This window comes from Pteronotus mesoamericanus, unplaced genomic scaffold, assembly GCF_021234165.1.
Source record: "Pteronotus mesoamericanus isolate MK-2021 breed Mesoamerican mustached bat unplaced genomic scaffold, CSHL_Meso_final contig_84, whole genome shotgun sequence".
In the NCBI taxonomy this organism is placed as follows: domain Eukaryota; kingdom Metazoa; phylum Chordata; class Mammalia; order Chiroptera; family Mormoopidae; genus Pteronotus; species Pteronotus mesoamericanus.
The window spans coordinates 1,287,900-1,306,626 of record NW_026555267.1 but is presented as its reverse complement, the minus strand read 5'-3'; the positions used below and the strand labels follow the sequence as shown (position 1 = coordinate 1,306,626).

General features: G+C 37.8%; 1 protein-coding gene across 5 annotated transcripts in view; it reads left to right on the top strand.

The window, feature by feature from the left end:
• SPOP (speckle type BTB/POZ protein) overlaps nucleotides 1-18,727 on the top strand; it is a 70,108-nt gene that overhangs the window by 44,655 nt on the left and 6,726 nt on the right. For all 5 annotated transcript variants that reach the window (XM_054585374.1, XM_054585373.1, XM_054585376.1 and 2 more), the window contains 6 exons: nucleotides 5,026-5,168; nucleotides 5,838-5,959; nucleotides 8,111-8,262; nucleotides 8,384-8,511; nucleotides 14,731-14,908; nucleotides 18,181-18,236. In XM_054585374.1, the coding sequence (XP_054441349.1) occupies nucleotides 5,091-5,168; nucleotides 5,838-5,959; nucleotides 8,111-8,262; nucleotides 8,384-8,511; nucleotides 14,731-14,908; nucleotides 18,181-18,236 (714 nt within the window). In that variant the 5' untranslated portion in view covers nucleotides 5,026-5,090. The remainder of the gene's footprint in view (nucleotides 1-5,025; nucleotides 5,169-5,837; nucleotides 5,960-8,110; nucleotides 8,263-8,383; nucleotides 8,512-14,730; nucleotides 14,909-18,180; nucleotides 18,237-18,727) is intronic.

The following is an 18,727-nucleotide window of genomic DNA, read 5'->3' as shown; positions in this document are numbered from 1 at the left end:
ATAGTTTAGTTTTCTCTTCCTCTTCTCTCTCTCTTCCCCCACCCCCATTTCTATCTCCATTTCTCTCAGTTGTCAACAATCTTTTTGGCTTCTTCTGTTTTGGAAAATGCAAATGTCTCTCAGGTTTAAAATAGTTATGACATTGGGATTTTTCCTTACTTGGAAACTGTACAAGTCTTTAAACCAAAAAAAAAAAAAAAGAAAGAAAGAAAGAAAGAAAAAGTGATAGGCTTTTAAAAAGCCCCTAGCAAACCATTCTTTGGCAAGAAGCTATGTTCCCAGCCATCCAGCTTGCACATGTTTGTGTATTATGTTGAACCACATAAAATTGCTGATATTTGGCCTACAGAACAATTATATGGTTCAGTCTGATACATCTACAATCTTATTCCTGTAGTTTTGAAGGCTGATGGCTATAAGGCTAACTCATAGATATTGTGTATAGCACGCCTGATGTTGATTTTCTTTTTAAAAATTCTGTGGATGACTGAATTAGATCAAAGGTGGAGGAATGCTTATAGATAATAAAAGAAGGATAAAAAAATAACTACATAAATTGTCTATGTAACACTTTTCAGAGAATGTGCTAGCTTAGCTCTACATATACTGCACGTTAAACTATTGCAGCACTTCCCCCTGTTGTACAGGAAATTCATCTTCTGTCCTGAAAGAGTCCTGATTATATAAGAGTTCAAATTACTCATTTGTTTTCAAAATGAAAGAAATTATAATATCTTTTTCTCTGTGTAGAATGAAGATACACTTAATACTGGATGAAAACTCAATTTTACCAGGGCTGAAACTTGAGAGTGCCAGGCTAGGAGTTTTTGGCTTTGTTTGTACCTCATCCAAAAGAACAAATTAATGATTTTCATTACATTGCAAATCTAATATACTCAGCACTGTTCAAAGGTCTCTTTTAGAGATATGTGAAAGAAGCAAACAAAAGTTAATGAACTTGAATGCAACTGGATAGATGTTTCCAGTCATCGAAGTATTTTTGCTGAATGCCTTGTTCCAGGCCAGCTGTGCTAGGTGGTAAAGGGGACACAAAGAGTAGTTTCAAGTTCCTTTTAAAAATCTGCTAGAGGCAACAGAAGTGTTCATAGGCAGAAAAGAAGTGTACTGTGTAGGTTCGATTGAAAGCATTATCGGTGCATCATAATACCTGCTAGGAAACACTCTGTTAGAGATTGTTATTAGTTGCTAACTGATACTACCTTCATTGGAATTTGAGCAGTATTACAGTCTATAGATACTTTACCATATTTTGCTGTGTATAATGTGCACACACGGTTCAGTGTTGCCCATGTAAAATGTGCATCCTTATTTTTCCCTCAAAAATTTGGGCAAAAGGGTGCACTTTATACACAGCAAAATATGGGTAAGTTTATTTCTTGGTGTGATTCAGAAGAAGTATAGCCTCACAGGTCTGGATTTAATACACTGAACAAGAAAATAAATGATGGTATATAACAGATATGCTCAGCATCAGGGTTATCAACATACTGGGATATTTGCTAAGCTTTGGAGAATACATTTTTCATTTGGGAACTTGGACAGTTTGTCTTAACTTGTTTGAAGTCAAGAACGATATACTTGTATTCTGGTGCTAGTTGTCTCCTACAGAGGTTCTCAAACCATGACCCTGGAATAGACCTCCACTTTTCTAAAATTGTTTTTCTGCTGGGTATCTGCAGCAGTTGGCATGAAGTGCTAGAGAGTTCATGTAACACCAGGCTACACTTTGCTCATGGTGCCTGCTATGAGTGAAATTAATTAGACTTGTGCTATCCTAGTCAATTTCCCTCTCAGCAGGTTGTGTGGTTAGAGCTCCTCAGCATCTAAGGCTGATTCTCCAGTTTTCCCAGCTGCTGGGTTGGCCATATTTTTTTAAATTGGAAGAAAGGTGATATTACTAAAAAATAAAATAAAATAAAGGCTTGGCTACAAAATGAGTGAGAAGTAAAAAAGAAAAAAAATGGCCAAGACCAAAGTAGTATTTTTTCTTTCTGGTTGTAATAATGAACCATGGTTCAGTAGCAACAATTAAGCCATTAAAATAAACTTATTTTTAAAGTTGTCCTTTTCTCTGACTTAGCGAATTCTTAAATTGTTAATTGTTAGGTAAATTTGAAGTTTTTTTAAACTTAAAAACAAACTCAAATTTGTATTTTATGATTGCTCAGTATAGAGCTGAGCCTTCATGCGACACCTCCAGAGCCTAATTTTATGCTTTTAACATGTAAAATTCACATCTTCATTGCTAACCTGCCCAAAAGATAATTTCAAGTAGGAATTTTTAAATTTCATTCGGGCCTCTACTGACAAATAAACAGTTCTATGAGAATATGTTTTCCATCAAGTGCAAGCCTACCTGGATCATAGGTGATCCAGTGTAGCATTTGGTCTCTTGATGTTATAGAATCATGGATTGCATGAACCCAGGAGGCTCAAATGCCAGTGCAATGCTTCATTTGCTCACTTCAGTGAAACAGCACATCGTGTGGAAGATTAACTCCATCTGTGACTACATGGGATGCTTTAGTTGTAAATGCCTGTAGAATAGTGTTTAAAACCAGTGGGGACTGTGGTAATACCAATGGTATTACTCCGTGAGGGTACAACTCAATCTTACTCCTCCTCCTCCATGATTTTTATTTAAGTGATCAGTGACTTTGTATGAATTGAGAGTTTTTTGGTTCATTTATACTTCTTTCTTGAAATGATTTGAGGCAGTTCCCAAAAATACTTTACATACTTAAAAAGAGTAATCAGTTGATGGAATTATAGCAAATGGAATAACAATAGTAAGTAAATAATAAAGCTACTATAGAATGAGCAAATGGAATAATAATATAGCTTCAAGAGACATCTCACAAATTTGTCTCAGGGTTTTTTAGTAGCCAAGCAAATAGAGCAACATGGTGAGATTCATATTGTCTGTCCATAGCTAAAAACAAACCAGTATTCAAGAAAGAAATTTCTCCAAACAATATGTGATATAATGAAACACATCCTTACTTCATTCCTACAATTAATACAATGTTTGGGGGCGGGGGGAAGAGCAGAAAACTACAAACTCAAATAGCTATCCCAAACCTAACAGACATTTTTGTATATTTGCCTCAGATCATCTTATTTTAAAAGAAATACGAGAGATCAACTTGAAATGTCTCATATTATTTTCCCAGCCTCATTCTTTTCCCTTGCTCTCCTATCATGAATCTGATGAATAGCTTGTCATTTCTTTTACTTCTACTGCAATCTGTAAATAATATATAATCTAAATTTGTATAAATAATTTACTACACATGACATTGCAAAAGTTGATTTTTTTTATTAGCACTGTGTTTGATTTTGTCTCCAAGGTGCTGTAGATCTACTTAATTAATTTTAATTCTAAAATACAGTTTTCCATTATATGAAAATAACCCAATTTAATTACCTTTTCCTTCAAATGGATTTGCAGTTTGTTTCTAGTTTTTCACTGTTATAAACAATGCAACACTGAACACCCTTGTCTATGTCTTCCTGTGCCCATATGCAGTTTCTCTAGGGTGATGGTTCTCATCCAGTATGGTTCCAGGATCACCTGGGAACTTTGTTAGGATTGGAAAATCTTGGGCTTATTCCAGACCTCTGAATTAGAAACTCTGAGGGTGTTTCTATTTATCAGGTGCTTCTGATGCATGCTAAGATTCAATAACCACTATTCTAGTGCAGTACTTTAGTTAAAAGTAGAATTGCTGAGTCTTAGTGTACACGTATACTCAACTTCACTAGAAATGGCCAAATTCCCATCCAAAATACACTTTCCCAACAACCGCATATGAGAGAGCTCCTATATCCCCATACGTGGTTTGGTTGATTCTTTTTTTCTTGCAGGTCTGATAGGTATAAAATGTTTTAGAGCAATTTCGTTTTCTTTTTTGTGAATGACATTTTTGTAGAGTAGCTGGCCTTTCTCAATGCTTTCATAGAAACAATTTACATATAAATTTGTATATTAATGAAATTATTTCTTTGTCATGTGATGCACACTTTTTTTCTGTTTGGCTTTATGGTACTTAAAAGATTGAAACCAAATTCACCAATTTTTTAAGGGGCTTTTTTGTTTTGAAAGGCCCTGAAGGCCCTGGAGGAGAGAATTTTTAATTGAATTTGATTTGCTACTGGGACACCCTGCTGAAATGTGTAGCAGTTACTTGAAAACGGTCAGAGGTTTATGTGAGGTCAAAGTTAGCGAGATTTGGGAAATACTTGTGTAAAGGGAGAAATTTGACACTGTTGGGATGGATAAAATTGCCATGAAAGTGAATGTAGATTGAGAAAATGACTGAGGATTAAACCTTGGGGAGCAATAGTAGAGGAAGAGAATCCAACAAAAGAGATTGAGGGATGATCAGAAAACAGAAAGGCCAAGAGCAAGGAATGTAAAAAATTGAATAGTGATGGGGTATAAGTGAAGAGAGGTCTCTAATGGTGCAGAGAAAGGAACACATCTAAGAAAAGGGTAAATGTTGCCGTTCAAGAGAGCGGCTGGCAGTGGGTTGAGGAATGGGAGACTGCTCTTCATTAGTTTGTACTGAAGTGTAAGAGAAAGTGAGACAGTAGGAAGAGAGGTAACGAGGTCATATTCCTTTAGGAGTAGAGTGTTTGTGTCCCAAGTGAAGGAGCCAGTGGCATAGTTTGTGGTGTTCACTGTTCACTCTCCTCTTCAGGCAGCCTTTTCATAGGTGTACTTTACATGCCCCTTGAGTAAATTCATTTGGTAAGATAACATTAAGTATTGTGCAGAGGATTAAAATAGGGTGATATAATTGTGACTAGGAGACTAGATTGGATTAGGTGATTTCCAAGGTTAACATTTAAATTTGGGACCAGAATTCTAAGGAGTCATTTGAATGATAGACGTAAATTCTAGGTAGGAGACAAAGTTTCCAGTCTCTAGAAGGTCAGACAGAAATAGGAGGATAATATGCCATTAATCTAAAACATTCTTTTGCTTCTTGGGTCAACCAGGGTGAAGAGAGAACAGAAATCTTTGTCCCTAACTTTGGAAATCTCGTTTAACCTTCAAACTGGCGATGTCAAGGGTTCCAAGTCCTCCACCTCCGGCAGAAATGTCGAGTGGCCCTGTAGCTGAGAGCTGGTGCTACACACAGGTAAGTTCATGTTTTCGCCCTGTAAATCTTGCATCTTGGGAGGATTTGGTGGACAAGAGGAATAAGATTTCTTTCTAAGTTGGGGTTTTTACTTTCTCTGGCACATAACTGCTAAATAGTAGATAGATGAGGTACTTGTCAGCTTTCCATTCCTTTGTTCTCCAAGTGGAATCTGAATACCCTAGGGCCGGTGTTTTTCACTGGAGGTTGAAAGGGAGAAATTTTTGAAACTACATCCACTTACATCCTCCTTGATGGAAATGTGTTCCTCTGTTGGGCAGCTCAGAAGGAAACTAGGTTTGAGATTTGTGACCCCAGGTAGCGTGGTGTCAGCGTCTCAATTGTCAAACATTGCTCTGAGCAGAGGCTCATTTTAGGTGTGGCTTATCATCTGCTTTCCCAACTTTGTGCATGTTTTTCTCACTTCCCATTCAGCATTTCTCAGAAGCTGAGAGAGGTTATGAAAGCAGCTGGTCACTGAGATTTCTTAAAATGTGGATGAGGAGCCTAAAATGCAAAAAGCTGCGCCTCCATGCTGTCCGGACAGCGCTGCCTTCCTCTGGGGATCACAAGGAGGGCAGGGAGGAGGGGGCACAGCGATCTGACCTGCGGTCTGGTGTCTAAATTGCCCACTTGCTATTTAATTGCTTCCTGGTTTTCTATCAACAGATCAAGGTAGTGAAATTCTCCTACATGTGGACCATCAATAACTTTAGCTTTTGCCGGGAGGAAATGGGTGAAGTCATTAAAAGTTCAACATTTTCATCAGGAGCCAATGATAAACTGAAATGGTGAGGAACTGTACATCTAGCTATAAAAATTTTTCTAAAAGTTGCCTGTTTTGCTTGGTTTTACAGGGAGACTGACTAGAATGTAAGATTTTTAGAGACAGAGAATTTGTGCTTAACGTATTCCCCAGTGCCTAGAACAGTGCCTTGTACATATATATATGTATATAAATGCTTGCTATTGGGTTGGCCAAAAAGTCTGTATGGTTTTTTCGTAAAATAAAAAGACACAAATTTTAAATTTTTGCCAATAACTTTTTTGATTTGGATATCTAGAGTTATGTCAGCTATCTCCTGTGTGGTATTACACTAATTGTTCTCAGTTAATGTCTCAATTTGACATTGTCAACTTCAACTAGTCTATCCAACCATGTAGCATCGTCCAGCAAGAAATCTTCAGCACGAAACTTCACAAACCACTTTTGACACGTTCGATCAGTCACAGCACCTTCTCCATACACTGCACAAATCTTTTTTTTTTTTTTTTTTTTTTTTGCGTCTCAGTTGTAGGCTAATGTAAATGAGTAAAGCGGGTCAGTGTTGTAAACAACACCCATATCTGGTATAAGCATTGACTGCTAAGCAAACCTAGTGAGTGTGTTTCTAAAAGGGGTGGTGGTTGCTGAGTTGCAGCTGACTGTAGCTATGTGTGAACAAGGACTGACCATTGCCAGATTTTTCTGATTGTTCAAGAAAAGTAAGAAATCTAGATTTTAACATACAGCCTCTTGACTTTTAAGTTGCCCATTTTTTGAAAAATAAAGATTTATTTGCCTATATAACTGGAATGCCCAGGGAGTAGGATGGTTTTGAAGCTTAGTTTGATCCAGCAGCCCAGTGTGTAGATTAAGCACCCCGTCTGTCTCTGCTCTCCACACTGTTGGAGACCTCAAGTCTAATTTCTCTTGTGGTTAAAGGATGACTCACATTAGTAATGAGCGTAACCCACTACCATCCGATAGAAGTCTTTGAACTTCCTCTGAACTTTGTGGCCAAGAATATGTCACACCTGTGCTGATTGGTTTGGGTCTGCATTCCCTTGATCCCTGAAGCAAGGGGAGTACCATCTGAGGGGGTGGTCAGTCCCATCCAAACCATGCGTCCTCTTTAGAAGGAGTAGGCAGTTAAGGATACAGTCATGTACTCACTGCAGAGACCAGGACATTGTCTGTGGACGACTTCTTTTGACCTCTGATAAACCATTGAAGAGTTAAATAACTCCTCATTTGGTATTTGTTGGCTATGTACATTAAGCAATGTACTACTTGGAGCCGAGAGAATGCTTATTCTTAGGTATTATATTTAAATCTACATCTTTAGCACAATGCAAAGAGATATAAGTGGCATATGCACTCCCTAGAGAGGCATTGATTGGGCCACCTGTTTGAGAGAGGAGTCATAACACTGGCAAGGCCTAAGGATACATATGGTCTTCTGGTAGAAGCAGTATCTGAACCACATGCAGTTCAACTGACATTTACAACTTAACTCACTTGAACCTATTAAATTCTGTCTGAATTTTGTTTTGATTCATTGGTAACAGATTGACATCTCTGACTCTATTGCTTGGAGCTATACCCTGTGTAATGGGAGTTTACTTTTACCTCTACTTCCTCCAAGGCCGCCTCCCTTATTTTAATCTTACAATATTATTGCCAGATTGATAAAATATCTTTAAAAGATTGTGTGTTGTTCACATACTTCTCTTGAATACTTTTTCTCTCCCAAGGGCATATTAAAGGGCTTGTTGACACTTACTTTTCATGGTTTTGCCACAGTCCCAAATGAAGGGCTGCCCCTCCTGAGATCGAGGGTTACAGTAGCCTGACTTTTAAAATATTTTAAGGGGAAAAAGAAGGATTTGGGATATTATGAGGAAAGAGGCAGAGATGTAAGGGATGTGTTGTCAGATTCTAGAATGCCCTTCTATTTTTGTTATTTACTTTTTAAAAGTTGACTCAGGTTGCTCTAGAAAAGTGGTTCCTAAGTAGTCATTCTGTTAAATCAGAATTTCCTGGTTTTCAGGACTAGGTTCGTCTGTTTTTAAAACATCTCCCTCTCTTGATTCTGATGTTCTAGTTCTCTCCTATCGCTTCACCAACCTATAAGTGTGGATGCTTTCAGCATTTTTTTTTTCCTATCTGTTTTGGGCAGGTGTTTGAGAGTAAACCCAAAAGGGCTAGATGAAGAAAGCAAAGATTACCTGTCACTTTACCTGTTACTGGTCAGCTGTCCAAAGAGTGAAGTTCGGGCAAAATTCAAATTCTCCATCCTGAATGCCAAGGGAGAAGAAACCAAAGCTATGGGTAAATGTCCTCTTCTTTATCAATTCTTCATTTTCACATCCAACAACTTCATACACTGACAAGTTGTAGATTTGATCTGATCTTTTGAGTAACCCTAAATATGACTTTTTTTTCACCTCAGAGAGTCAACGGGCATATAGGTTTGTGCAAGGCAAAGACTGGGGCTTCAAAAAATTCATCCGTAGAGATTTTCTCTTGGATGAAGCCAACGGGCTTCTCCCTGATGACAAGCTTACCCTCTTCTGTGAGGTGAGTGCTTCTACCCCATTGTGAGACTAGCAATACCTAGGCCGGATCAGTATTGGCAGATGAAGTGTGCTGTGCCAGGGACGGAGAGTGATAAAACCCCCAAGTGGAGTGGTGCTGCACCAGCATTATTTATGTGACTGAAAACTGCTGTGATATCAAGGTTGTTGGGCATCTCAGCTTTCCACTTGTTACTGTTCTTAAAAACAAAGATAGTGTACAATCCTGATATTTATGGTTTTTGAATTGCTTGGGTCAGGATTTTGGCTTTTTCAGATAGCATTTGGAAGGGACTGTCACGTCAAGCTGAGGAGAATGGCCAGCAGGTACATGCATATATTTGTTCCTGAAACTTTATGGCTTCTCCTTGAGTATGAAGTCCACATATGTTTGACTATAGATTGCTTTCCTTTTCTGCTCTTTGAACTAAATGACTTACCAGATGTTGAATATCTCCAATTTGTCTTGCTAGAGTAATTGTGAAATAGGAAGGCAAGAACCCTCTTTTCTAGAGTGAAGATTAGGCAAAGCTAACTAGTTAGCTGAGAGTTATCTGTAGTCAGCTGGGAGAGCCCTTCTCTCACCAAACAACCTAGGAGCCTTTCTGGGTTTTCAAGAGAAGGCTTGATGTAAAATTCCTAAACTGAGAGGGAGTTAGAAAGTGGTTTCTTTAATGAGCATATACTAATAAGTTGTTTCATGCTATTATCAGTACATTTATAAATACTCATAAGCTCACAGTGTAATAAGTGAATAAAACCTCTAGTCAACTTAGATGTCAGTGTTTCCTATGCATTGTATGTACGGTCAAGGAACCACTTTCTGAGCAGCTGCACTTGATGAGAATGACCACTGTACTTTCATGGGCGGGATGCAGGCAAGTTCCCTATAATAATAGGTTCACGCTGTGAGTTAATGACAGTTCCAAAGGCATGTCACCACCTGTGCAGCCGGGAAGAGTGTCCCTTAGGAATCTTGCCCTTTTGTAGAAGAGGCCTGGCCAGTAGTACCAGGCTTCTTTTCTGAGTCACAGCTCATTGATTATTTACACAGAATAGTTCCTGGTGGTTAGGAAGTTTTAGAGGTAGTTTATTAAAATGCCACACTGAATACACAAAATGCAGTTGGCACAATAGCTACCTTTTCTTCTTTCCAATTTCTAAATAAAAGAAGGAAATACTAACGTGATGACATCTAGATAAATACAGAAATTGTTGCAATTACTTTCTGTCTGTTGAGCTTGAAATTTGAATTCCACATAAATCTAAGTAGTTACATACTCAGTTGCTCAAGTAAAGAATAAAAACAATTAGGTGGTTTTTCTGGGAGGTCAGATGTTATATAAACTGTCCATCAATTTAATCTTCACCTATCTTAAAGACCTAAATTTCAGAAAAATTTAAAAATAGTGGAAAATTCTAATTTCTGTTGGAAATGAAAGCCAGTCTTAACTGTTCTGTGAAGAAAGCTATCTCCTCTAAATATTGCATCTGGTGTTTCAGGCCGTGCCATAACCTTTATTGCAGCATCTTCAAGTCCACAGTAGGTCCATCCAGTTTTTTCTTGTATGCTTCCCTCCTCCCCTAATCTGTTCCAACCCTGTATTGACATTCTTGATTTGGAAACCAATTATCCTGCCCTCACTTGGCAATCTCTCATCCTGTGGTTAAGATTGAGGCGCTCTCTCCCCCTTCTCTTCCCCATATAAAATTCTCTTAGGAGAAATCCTGTGGTTAAGTTTAGATTTGCCTCACTGACTTAGAAGGGAAGTGAGATGACACTTTGGAAATGAGGAGATGTTGAGCAGGGAAACGTCTGCTGGGTTCTGCTGATGCCGTCGGTTTCTTACCATCGGACCAGGTACGCCATCTGTTCCTCTCACACTTCTCTGTTGGCCACAGGTGCTGAGTGTTGCTTCTCGTACTTGGGCTTGTGCCTAGTGAGACTCGTTTCTGTTCCAAGGCTCTCTGTGGACTTAGTAGCATTCAGCATTGCAAGACAGTTGCGTGGGGGTGTGTGTTGGATGTGTGGGTTTTTAAAATGTCTGCAGCTCATCTGAGTTCTTAGTGCTTTACAAAGCTGGATCGCGCTTCGGTGCAAGTTCTCTGCCTTTGACCTGTTGCTCCATTTTATCTATGGAAAATACACATACAAGTTTATTTTAGTTTGTATTTATATTTTATTTATTATCGGTTTAGTTAGTATTTTTTTTAATTATTTAGAGGCTTTTATGAAGCTGATGTTCACAAACAAATTTAGATTATAAATACTCGACTTCTGCATTCCTCACTCAACCTTTGGCCCAGACACTTCTGTCCTATCATGATGCAATAAGTATAGTTGTTTCATAAATGATGTTTGGGTTTTTTTTTTTTTGGATGTTCCCAGAGGCCACAGAGGGGGGAATCCTAAGGTACAAGACTGAGAATCACTCATTTGTGTGTTTGGGCTTTATTTCAGTAGTATTACTGTTAATGAATATTTAAATGAAATTAGATTGCAGACTCTGAAAATGACAAATGGGTGGTCTTGTTTATAATGTGCTGCACTGGATTCATTTTCAATCCTTAGTGATGTTTTTGTCTGACTATTAGGGAATGGGACAATTCTTCCAAGTTGATGTTGCTTAGTTAATGTATTTGGAAGCATTTTCAAAGCATTCCTTTGATTGTCTCTTTTCACAATCCTTTGAGCTAAGATTGTCTATTAGTTCTGTTATCTTCATTTCATGTTGCTGGGGAGGGAAGCAGAGCCTAGGGAGGTCAGGTAATTTTTTCCTCACATTGTGCAGCAAACCAGTGTCAGCTTTCCATTTTCTGCCTGTAGTCTGCTCTGCTGCGCCAAGTGGGGCTGAGTGCCGTCCACACAGGGAAACATGGGCTCTACTGAGTGTTCTTAACAGAGGGTATTTATTTTGGTAATGAAACAGAATCATGAAAGCTTTACACTTTTAATTTTCTCTTTAATAATTTCGACCATAGAAAATCTACTTGAAATATTTTAGCTTCTGTTGACACTTCTCTCCATTTCTTTATATTGAAAACAGGTAGTTGTTAACAATGAAAATGTATATATTCCACCTTCATTGTGTTGCAATTATAATTGAAATATGAAATACCATTAGAAAATTTGAAATAGTTAACTCTTAAAATACTCCTTTCCTTCTCAAACATACAATATCCCTTCATAGCCTGGGAATATGATTTTTGCCAAATTTTAAATATGTGGGTCTATTTATTCTTTTTTATAATTTTATTAATGGATTATTTGGATATATTCATTGAACCATATGAAAATGCCAATATTTGACTGTTTCTGCCCTACAAAAGTGGTGATTTAATATATAACATTATTATAGGTTATAAAACATGGTAATGTAGTAAACCTGCAACCCAACATCACCAGTAACTTGGAATTGACCTATATTTCCTCTCTATCCCTTAGACCTGTTATCTTCCCCACTTAGAAGATATTAAATAGCTATTTTGAATTGTATGTTGTCATCTGCTTGCTTATTATTTATATGCCTGAATAATATATTTTTACATTTGATTGGTTTTGAGCTTTATAAAAATGGTGTCAGAATGTAGGTTGTCATCTAGGACTTGTTCTTTTCACATGTTTCCAAACTTTATATTGTGGAGGTAACTATGTAGTTCATTCACTTTCAGTGCTGTATAATAGTTATGTGGCTATACAACCGTTTATTCTCTCGTCTATGGATATTGAGATTCTTGCTAGTTTTTTGATTAGAAATAGTACTGCTGCTATGAACAGTCTATATGTAGAGTCTTTTTCTCCCTCAATTGTTTTATTTATATAAAGGTTAAAAAATATATTTCATTGGTTTTTTTTTTTTACTTTTTATGTTTGACAATTAGATAATTGTACAAGAATTGGCACAATCTTTAGTCTTCTATGAAATTTTCTTTTTTAAGAAAAGGAATTGACCTTAAAAGTGAGGCCCTTTTACAACTTGAAATTCAGAGGATTATTGAGCCTTCCTGAGACATTTTCATGCAGTCATTTATAAGATGACATAAATGTGATAATCACGTCATCTTAACAGCTATAATTCTGAATGAGTCTCCATAGTCAGCTTTATAGGCATTTAAAAAAAATCTTTAGTTTTTCTCAAAATGGTTTCATTTTAGCAGCATCATTTGCAGAGGAAAAACAATCCCTTTCTAAGTTAAAAGTATGGGCTCTGAAGACTCATTTGTGAATGCCATTTAAAATTTATTTTTAATTAAGCATATTTAATGTTGATAAGAGGTGCCAGACATTCAGAGCTCTGGAGGCACCAGGCTTCATATATTTGCAGAACAAGTCTGGCTTAAACAGTAAAGGTACTGCATTCTCCTTCCTGCTGTGTTGCTGTCTGTCTAGAGAAAGGAATTGTCCCTGCAAGAGGAGTCACAGTTTTGAGCCCCTCCTTATTACCAAGCACATGCCTAACTAATAGAGAGTCCACTGGTAACCATAGTTTGAAATTCACCTCATCTCTTCCCAATTCATTTTACCCAGTCTAGTAAATTGCCATCAAGTGTTAATGACTTTTGGCTCCTGTCATCCTGGTTTAATTCAGGCTTAGGACCTAGTGCCAAAAGCATTCTCTATTCCCTTCATTGGTCATCCCAAGAGATTCTTGCCTTCCTCTATGAGGAAGTTGGCTTGGATTTACTTGATCTTTTCCTTTTTAAAAAAAATGTATTCGGCTATATTTTGAAGCTACAGCTGGAAACAGGCAACTTCTACTTTTGTTATTGATGTTATATCAAAGAAGTGAAGGTACTAATATGAGAGAATGCCTGAACCAAATTAGAGATCTTACATAGGATAAGAGAGAATCTCTATGTGGTAGTTTGTGCTGGGTTTCAGGCTGTTAAAATAACGTTATAATTTTGCTCTGATAAATGTGCTGCTGATGCTAAGTACATTCATAATTGATTACTTGGCTGCTTCATTGCTCAAGACTATAACAGCTCATTTTAAATAAATGAATAAATTTCTTGACCTGATAGTATGTATATCACTCCTGCACAGAATGGACCATGGGCCATTTGGATGGGGCATTAACTTTTCCTCAGGGTTTATGACTGCTTTGAAGGGAATGATTTCCATCTTGAAGGTTAAAAGAAATTTGGGTCATTTAGGATGTCCTTAAGCTCCCTTTCTCATCTAAGTCATAGGAATAGCAAGAGTGGGAGAGCTGAGTCCCAAGGTTTATGAATTCCTTTTGATTTTAACATTTCTAACCCAATACGATGTAGGAAATGAAGCATAGTAGTGGTTGTTAGGCAGAAGGCTGATCTGCTGAATCTTATCTTCAGTTTGGTAACTTACGTTTATTTTATAATGTTATATGATTTATAAATCCTTGTATTTGGTATACTAACAAACTTATCTGACTTTCCCTGACCTATCTAGAAGTTACCTTGGTTTTTTTTATCTAGGCTGAACTGTTAATTCAACTGGTTAAAACATGCTGCTGCTGCAGCCATGGTGGCAAGTTGGATCCCTCTTTAAACCTGTTCTCATCATTCTGTTCCAAAGCTGTAAGTGCATGTCTAGCTGGAGCCAGCCATCTTGTGTATCATTTTCACAAACGACTGAGTACGGGTATAAATGGTGTGCGATGCCCACTCAGTTGTCACTACCAGAATGGTCTTCCAACCCCTGTCCATTAAACTAACATTTGTGAGGAAGTGCCAATTATTTATCAGGCCCTCTGAAAACTGCATTTTATTTTCAAGTTCCAGACCTAACTGAAGTAAGTGAAGTGCTTTTAGGTGTGTTAGGGTTTTCTCTCTGAAGAGTTTAAATGGTAGTTTCTATAGGAGTTCTTTGTATTTAACCTTTTTGCTTAAGACAGAATAAGGTAAATACTTGAGGTTTAACATTTGTTTCTATCAGTAATTTTCCTCTGACGGCTTTGCCCAGGTTTTCAGGGAAGGGGAGGTGGAGCTTATTAGAAATTGGAGGAGAAGTAGATTTTTCTCTGTCCCCATTTTCCTGAGGTGGTGTAGACTAAGGATGGTTGTGATAGGTTGGAAATTACTTGATCCAGAGGATGGAGCCTTGATTTGTGGAGGTGGTTTTTATGACTAACATTAATATCTGAATGTACTATATCAGTGAGGTAAAAATCATCCCTCTTCTTGTTGGGAAGAAAATTCCTGGTAACAAAAGCTTTAGACTGTGTTTCTTTGTCTTCCACAGGTGAGTGTGGTGCAAGATTCCGTCAACATTTCTGGCCAGAATACCATGAATATGGTGAAGGTCCCCGAGTGCCGGTTGGCTGATGAGTTAGGAGGACTGTGGGAGAATTCCCGGTTCACAGACTGTTGTTTGTGTGTTGCTGGCCAGGAATTCCAGGCCCACAAAGCTATCTTAGCAGGTTAGTTTTTATTCATGGGGAGCGTTAGTTTTGGTGAAAAAAGGAAGAACAGTGGCTGCATAATTACTTTTTTGAGTAACTTCAGCCTTTGAACTAGTGCAAAAAAATTGCAACTAAATATATTTTTACATTGTAATGTTACTTGTCATAACCAAAAAGGTAACTCTTCATAAAAATATTTGTTTTCCCTCTCTGTAGTGGACTTAGGCCACCATTTTCAAGGGGTGGATGATGATGTGTATTGAATGCCGTGGCATCTAAGAACAGATGTCAAAACACAGGTTAAGATAATAGACATTAGTCCCTAGACAGGGACTTAGGGTGTAACAGAGGATTTTGGACTCAGGACTAAACTCACATCTAGCTAAGTCCCCAGCCCTGAAAGTCTTAGCCCTTTCTTCCATATAAACATTAGAAGAATGAGAATATTGCCAGTGGCAGGAAGGATCAGGTCTTATTCTATCATGTGTGGCCCTTCAAAGCTCAACCCTACCTAATAAAAATCTTATTACTTAGTATTTAATGTCACACATTAGAGATAATTTAAAATTTTAATTTAATATCTTTAAGACAGAGGAGGAACTGATAAGGCAGAACCAACTTTACCTCATGTGAAAACATAGCAGCCAGCCATAACTTCTGCTTAGGCCATAAGACAAAAGGAAGTAGCATGAACCTTCAGGCAACAAATTTCTTACCAAGACCCTCAGCTCAGTTATTCTAAAATACACATCTGGAGTACCCATAAGACTGTCAGCTGATTTTTCAGAAGAAACTTTGCAGACTAGAAGGGATTGGCAAGAAATATTCAAAGTCATGAAAAGCAGAGACCCACAGCTAAGATTGCTCTACTCAGCAAAGCTGCCATTTAGAATCGAAGGACAGATAAAGAGCTTCACAGACAACAAAAAACTAAAGTTCATCATCACCAAACCATTATTATACGAAATGTGAAAGGGACTTAAGAAAAAGAAGATCAAAACTATTGACAATAAAGTGACAATAAATAGATATCTATCAACAATTGAATCTAAAAAAGCACACTAAGCAAACAAGAACGGAGACAGAATCATGGATACGGAGAGCATTTCGATGGTTGCCGAATGGGAGGGAGTTGCGGGGGAATGAGTGAAGAGGTGAGGGGGTTAAGAAGTACAGATAGGTAGCCATGGGGATGCAAAGTACAGTATAGGAAAGGGAGTAACCAAAGAACTTGCACAGGCTGTGGGCATGAACAACGGTGTGGAGACTGCCTGAGGGAGTGGGGGTCGCTGGGTGAGGGGATAAGGGGAAAAATTGGAACTGTAATAGCATCGATAAAATCAATTAAAAAACCATCAATAAATAAATTTATCAAACATCAATCAATAAAATATAATTTAAAAAAAGAATATCATCATAGCTCCTAAGTTAGCGATCCCATACTCAGCTAGTCCCTCAGCCCTGCCAAGAACTTTTTCTACAGTTAGCCAGCTCCCTTTCTTTTTCTCAACAATAGGTACTTCAAACCCTTACCATTCTACTTTACATCTCCTAAAGAACGACCTTGCTACTTCCGGGAGAAAATTGAGGCCTTTTCCTTTAGCCCTTGCCTCTCACCTTACCTGTACTTTCCCCTGCATTCTTAGTGGTAGGCATGTTCTTCCTTGTGTCCAAAGCAGACTAGGCTTGCCACTTCTGTTTCCCATCCCATCCATCCTGCCTTCTTAGAAGCCTTACTCTGTCACTTACACGCTGTTCTCTAGTATCTTCAACTTCTCTTTCTCCTGTTGCCTTTTAACCCTCAGCCTGTACACAGGCTCAGGCTTCTCCCTCCCGTTACTCTTTCTCTTTTATTTCAGAGCTGAGTTTCTTAAGTTAGCAATTCACCGTCTCTACTTGTCTCCTCCCACTTATCCTCAGTTCACCTTCATGTAGTAAAAGCAGTTTTCCAAAGTTATGTGACCTGCTAGTTTTTAAACTTGGAGGGACTCATATATTACATGATTTCTTTCTCCTAGTTTTCTTCTGGTGCTCTTGCTGCTTCTAGTGTGTGACCGTCCTCTTCTTCACCCATCAGCCCTGTTTTCACTCTGCTTATTCTCACCAGGAGCTTTTATTTATTCTTATAACGTCAGCTTCTGTCTGTCCACTGCAGACCCTCTAGCATATCACTGCTTTCGCCCCTTCCCTCTTTATTAGAAGCACCAGCCCTTTAGTCTTCAACTTCTGTAATATATTTATTTAGTACCTTTTAGTATAGCCCTCTGAAATAAGAACAATGAAAAATTAATATCCTTTGAAATAGATTAAAATGTTGAAGCTCAGAGGGTTAAGTGATTTGTCCAAGATTATGTGGTTAAAAAATGGCAGATCTAAAATTAGTCCTTTCTGACATAAACTGTAGGTCAAAGTTCCAATTACCTGTTAGCTCAATGTCCTACCGTATTTTCCATCTGTTCTTCCTCTCTTAGGTAAAGATTGGTAGTCTCAATTTTCACCAAAATCCATGATAAAATTTGAGTTCTTAGCCATCTTAACTTTCATGGTTAAAATTAAGTTTACTTATTATTTATAGTGTTCATTAGACTAAAATTGGGCATTATTTTTTTATTACTCCCACCCCTAAGGGAAAAAATTAAATTATCCCTAATGAGAGACATTAAATGCTATGGAATAAGATTTTGTTAGGTAGGGTTGATCTTTGAAGGGCCACAAGTGATTGTAATATCTAAGATGTTTTTTGCTTCTTTGGGTTGTTATCATCTTGTTGAGGATGCAAGGCTTAAAGGAATAGAAAACTTGCCATAAACAAGCATGCATTTCCTTGCATTAGTGGATCCTGTTGAGCCTTGTTCTTGACTTCCTTGCTGTGTGGTCTCTGAAAGTGGGAAAAGTAGGTGTCATTGTTCCAGGCAAAAATCTAGGTATCAGAACATCCTACCTGGACAGACCCTAAAGGACCTTCCATTTGAACCCCGCAGTCTACCCGGAGATATCATTTTCATCCAACATAGGTAATTTAAGTAATTTCCCTAGAATGTGAATGGTCAGAATCGAGCTAATAAATTATTTTAAAAGTAGCAATTTATTTTTCCCCTATGTGTTATAATTATTCACTTATTGGTATAATGTAAGAAGAAAGGAATTTTATAATTCTGGCATAATTTGAGGCTAAGATCCTTTCCTGTACCAGTGTAAAAGGAAAGAAAATGACATCCTCTACAGAACAGAAGAACCAAGAGATTACAATGTGATAACCACATTTGTGTCTGTTGCCTTTCACTTTCTAGCTCGTTCTCCAGTGTTTAGTGCCATGTTTGAACATGAAATGGAGGAGAGCAAAAAGGTATGTATCTGGATAAAAATATGTCTTTTAGCTAGGTGACCAGATTCACATGATTTTTCCAATCTGGCAGAAGATTTGTTTTTCTAATTATTTTTTCTTACTGTGTTACTGAAATGGAGTACAAACTCCCTGAACAGATACGTTGTGAGAGCAGAGAGAGGTAGTCCAAAAGGATTCTAGGTAAAGCAGACTCCCTCTATGCTGGGCAGATCATCCAAACATTTGAGGGTGAAGGTGTTAGACGTGTGTTTCTATTCAAGAAAAGAAAGGTGAAAATGAAAGAAACAGTTGTCTTGCTGTTATGTTTGAGAAAATAAAGGCGGTACACATGACAGAGAAAGGCTGTTATAATCAAATATGACAAAGAGCAGTTTTCCATTCATGTTAGGTTTTAAATGATGCGAGCCTCTCCCCTCACCAGTGCTTAAAGTAAAATTGTTCAGGGCCTTGGCCAGGCTGCTCGGTTGGCTAGAGCGCTGTCCCGTACACCA